This window comes from Mus pahari, chromosome 10 (genome assembly GCF_900095145.1).
Source record: "Mus pahari chromosome 10, PAHARI_EIJ_v1.1, whole genome shotgun sequence".
Classification (NCBI taxonomy): domain Eukaryota; kingdom Metazoa; phylum Chordata; class Mammalia; order Rodentia; family Muridae; genus Mus; species Mus pahari.
Window position 1 is genome coordinate 50648731 of NC_034599.1, and position 3873 is coordinate 50652603.

A 3873-nucleotide genomic window follows, 5' to 3' on the forward strand; every position below is an offset into this window, starting at 1 on the left:
ATTTTTTTTTTTTTTACCATTCCCAGTGAGGGGTACTTAGGAGCCACCAGTCCCTCTCTTGTCACTGACAGGCTACTTTCAAATCTTTCCCTGAGGTTTTGTTACTCCAGGCAGCTTTCCAAACAGAAGATGGTTATTCACAATTTGTAGCTGAATTACAAATATCACCAGTGGAATTACACTGCGGGGTCAGTGCAGCTCTATAGAACACAGGTCTCTGTGAAGCCAGTGTGTCTTGGCCAGGTGAAAGGAATTTCATTATAAAAGCAGCAGAAGGTCTTTCTGTGGCTCGCTTTATACTCTTAGGTGGTCCTGCAGGCTGCACTCTAAGAACAGCTTCACAGCAAGATTCCTGACACAGACCATTTAGACTAGGAGCCAGACAACACTTTTTCTCCTTTACATTATATAAAAACTAGTGGTATTTTTGTAAATTGCCTCTTTGTGCATTAAATAATCTCAATTTGGAATCTACACTAAAAATATAAAAAATATAGATCATGTTAACTTTTTTCTTAAAATTCAATCTAAAATAAATTTTCTGATATTAGCTACAGTGGTGGTATCTTTAAACAAATACCATTTAATTCAATTTTTAAAAAATGATCAGTATATATAATATTTAAGGTTTCTTTTCTCTTGCCACATCAAACTTGTAAATACTCTACCTAGCACATGCTGACAACTACCAATTTATGAGCTCTTCAAAACTCTGAAAGGAGTATTTTAGAGAGCAACTCATTATGTGTTTCTGCCAGAAAGCAGTACTGAATGTGCTGCTGTTAGTTCCCATGGAAGACTGTACTATCTATGCCAAAGTGTAACTCAACATAAAGGTTTGTCATTCAGATAGCTGAGAACCCAGCAATTTCACACCAAAGGCATAAGCCCCAGCTTGCCAGCACTGACTCTAAAAATAAGATTTTTGGACTTATATCACCACCATCTCATGGGAAAATATTAGACATTAAAATTCTTGGGACCTACGCTAAAACTACTAAATCAAAAATCCAATATGTGTTTCAACAAGCCCTCTAGTGATTCTGATGTCTGATAAATGGGTAAAATATAGTATTAACACAATCAAGTACTTTGTAATACAGAAGATGAATAAAAATATTCTGAGTACATTTATTAAGACTAATAAAATTAAAACAGAGATCTGACCAGTAACATAAATCTATGATATATTTTAAAGAGGTAAACCATACAATGGTTACTATATTTTTTAAGAAAGAAAAAAATTGTGTGACAAAACAATAAAACCATTTTCAAAACAAGAAATTTTGTTTCCAGAAAACAAAAATAAAAATACTGCTAATAATTATAGATGGCTACTACTTTAAATGATAAATGAGATTTCGCCTAAATGCTAACAAATAATTAACTTGTAATATTGTCATTTGGTTACCAGGAAATAATGTAAGTACACATGAAATTCAATAGACAATTTTTAAGAATTATTTTAAAAGAAAATTGAAAGACATGAGAAAGCATGAAATTAGCCAGATAATGAAGTGAATACACAATAAAAGGACTAGGGTAAAAATAAAGTGACATGTTATTGATATAATTACATGGAACTTTATACTTAACATTTTCTTCTGTGTATAATAAATTCCATTAGAATCAGTACGGATTTTAAAGCGTTGCTGAGACAGTGACTCTAAATTATTAAAGAAAATTATCAAATTTTCTGTCCAAAATGGGTAGGGAATTAATATTTCATAGATATCTTGTTTTAATTTATAAGCTATATAGTTCAACGCTTTATATTTTATACCATCAAATTACATGTCTGTATAGCTATCAGTCCAGAGTAAACAATTTATTTATAAGGGAAAAATTATCATAGAAAACCACGGTCTAATTAGGACTTCACTAAAAAACAAGAAAACAACAGAATCACACAAAATCAAAAATATGTAATTATTTATCAGTTGTTGGCTGGCTTTTAAGAACACAGAAGCAAAGCACAAATCTGCTGTATTTCTTGTCATAGCGAGAAATCATCCCAAAGATCAAGGGTCAGGCAAGAAAGGTTTGTTACATACCTCTTTCTCCAATATTCTAGCAATCTCACCAAGGGTCCGATCCAAAGCTGAAGCCTTATTATTTACCCAAGAGCCAGTGTCTTGTACTTGAAGTTGTTTTACAAGATCTTTGGTTAATCTCTGAAGCCTTGAATACAAAATGAAAAACTGCATTAATTGTGTGTGAATATATATATATATGTATACATATTATATATATATATATATATACATATATATTTATTTTTAGATTATAGAGTTCATCTTTCTAAACATGAGAAAACTATTTCTAAACATGCTACTCTCAATATTCTACCTGAATTTCTCCAGAGAGCAGCCAGGGGAGGCATATAGACAACTTCCAGACTATAGCTTTTCATTTTTAAGACCACATATGTACTGGCTGATTTTGTGTGTCAACTTGACACAAACTAGAGTTATCACAGAGAAAGGAGCTTCAGCTGAGGAAATGCCTCCATGAGATCTGGCTGTAAGTACTCTGAGGGAGGGGGAGGACCCATTGTGGGTGGCACCATCCCTGGGCTGGTAGTCTTGGGCTCTATAAGAAGGCAAGCTGAGTAAGCCAGGGGAAGCAAGCCAGTAAGGAACATCCCTCCATGGTCTCTGCATCAGCTCCTGCTTCCTGACCTGCTTGAATTCCAGTCCTGACTTCCTCCCCAACTTGCTTCTTGGTCATGATGTTTTGTACAGGAATAGAAACCCTGACTAAGAAGGCATTTAATGCAAAAACCAACAGATAACACTGGCCTTGGCTGTAGTGATGAAACCATTCTTTTTGTGTGATCCTCAAATTAAAAAGGAGTTGGGAGTAGGAGAAAGTAAGAGCATGATGATCCGGAACATAGTAAAGAACCTAAGAAGCTTCATGTTCTGATCCAAATCCTTCAGTTGGGCTCAGGCATAAAAGCACTGCAAATTCCCACAGTATCAATCTTCAAATGGTCCACTTCCTAGGACCATTTTGTGTTAATTCTTACAACAACAGAGTATTCCTTTGGGCTGGATCTAGGAATGTCACTCCTTTTCTAGACTGTTAGACTCCTCAGAGAAAGAGTGCAGGTTAACATGTCATGGTTGCCCTCCCTTTACTTTCCTTTATTTCTTAGTACCATTCTTTGTTCCTGCTTTTTTTATCTCATTTTTTAAATTAGATTTTTTTCTTTATTTACATTTCAAATGTTATCACTTTTCCTAATTTCCCCTCCGAAAAATCCCATATCCTCTCCTCCCTCCCCCTGCTCCACAACCCACCCACTCCCAATTCCTGGCCCTGGCATTCCACTATACTGGGGCACAGAACCTTCACAGGACCAAGGGACTCTCCTCCCACTAATGACCAACTAGGTCATCCTCAGCTACATATGCAGTTAAAGCCATGAGTCTCTCCATGTGTTTTCTCTGATTGGTGGTTTAGTGCCAGGGAACTCTAGGGTTACTGCTTAGTTCATATTGTTGTTACTCCTAGAGGGCTGCAAACTCCTTCAGCTCCTTGGGTACTTTCTCTAGCTCCTTCATTGGGGACCCTGTGTTCCATCCAATAGATGAATGTGAGTATCCACTTCTCAATTAGTCAGGCACTGGCAGAGCCTCTCAGGAGACAGGTATATCAGTTTCCAGTCAGCAAGCTCTTGTTGGCATCTACAATAGTGTCGGGGTTTGGTGGTTGTTTATGGGATGGATCGCCAGATGTGGCAGTTTCTGGATGGTCATTCCTTCAGTCTCTCCTCCAAACTTTGTCTCTGTAACTCCTTCCATGGGTATTTTGTTCCACCTTCTAAGAAGGATCGAAGTGTCCACACTTTGGTCTTCCTTCTTCTTG

The 3873-nt window shown here is 36.6% G+C and overlaps 1 protein-coding gene across 4 annotated transcripts in view; it reads right to left on the reverse strand.

The window, feature by feature from the left end:
• Scaper (S-phase cyclin A associated protein in the ER) overlaps nt 1-3873 on the reverse strand; it is a 345780-nt gene that overhangs the window by 164752 nt on the left and 177155 nt on the right. For all 4 annotated transcript variants that reach the window (XM_029543011.1, XM_021206319.2, XM_029543010.1 and 1 more), the window contains one exon: nt 2055-2181. In XM_029543011.1, the coding sequence (XP_029398871.1) occupies nt 2055-2181 (127 nt within the window). The remainder of the gene's footprint in view (nt 1-2054; nt 2182-3873) is intronic.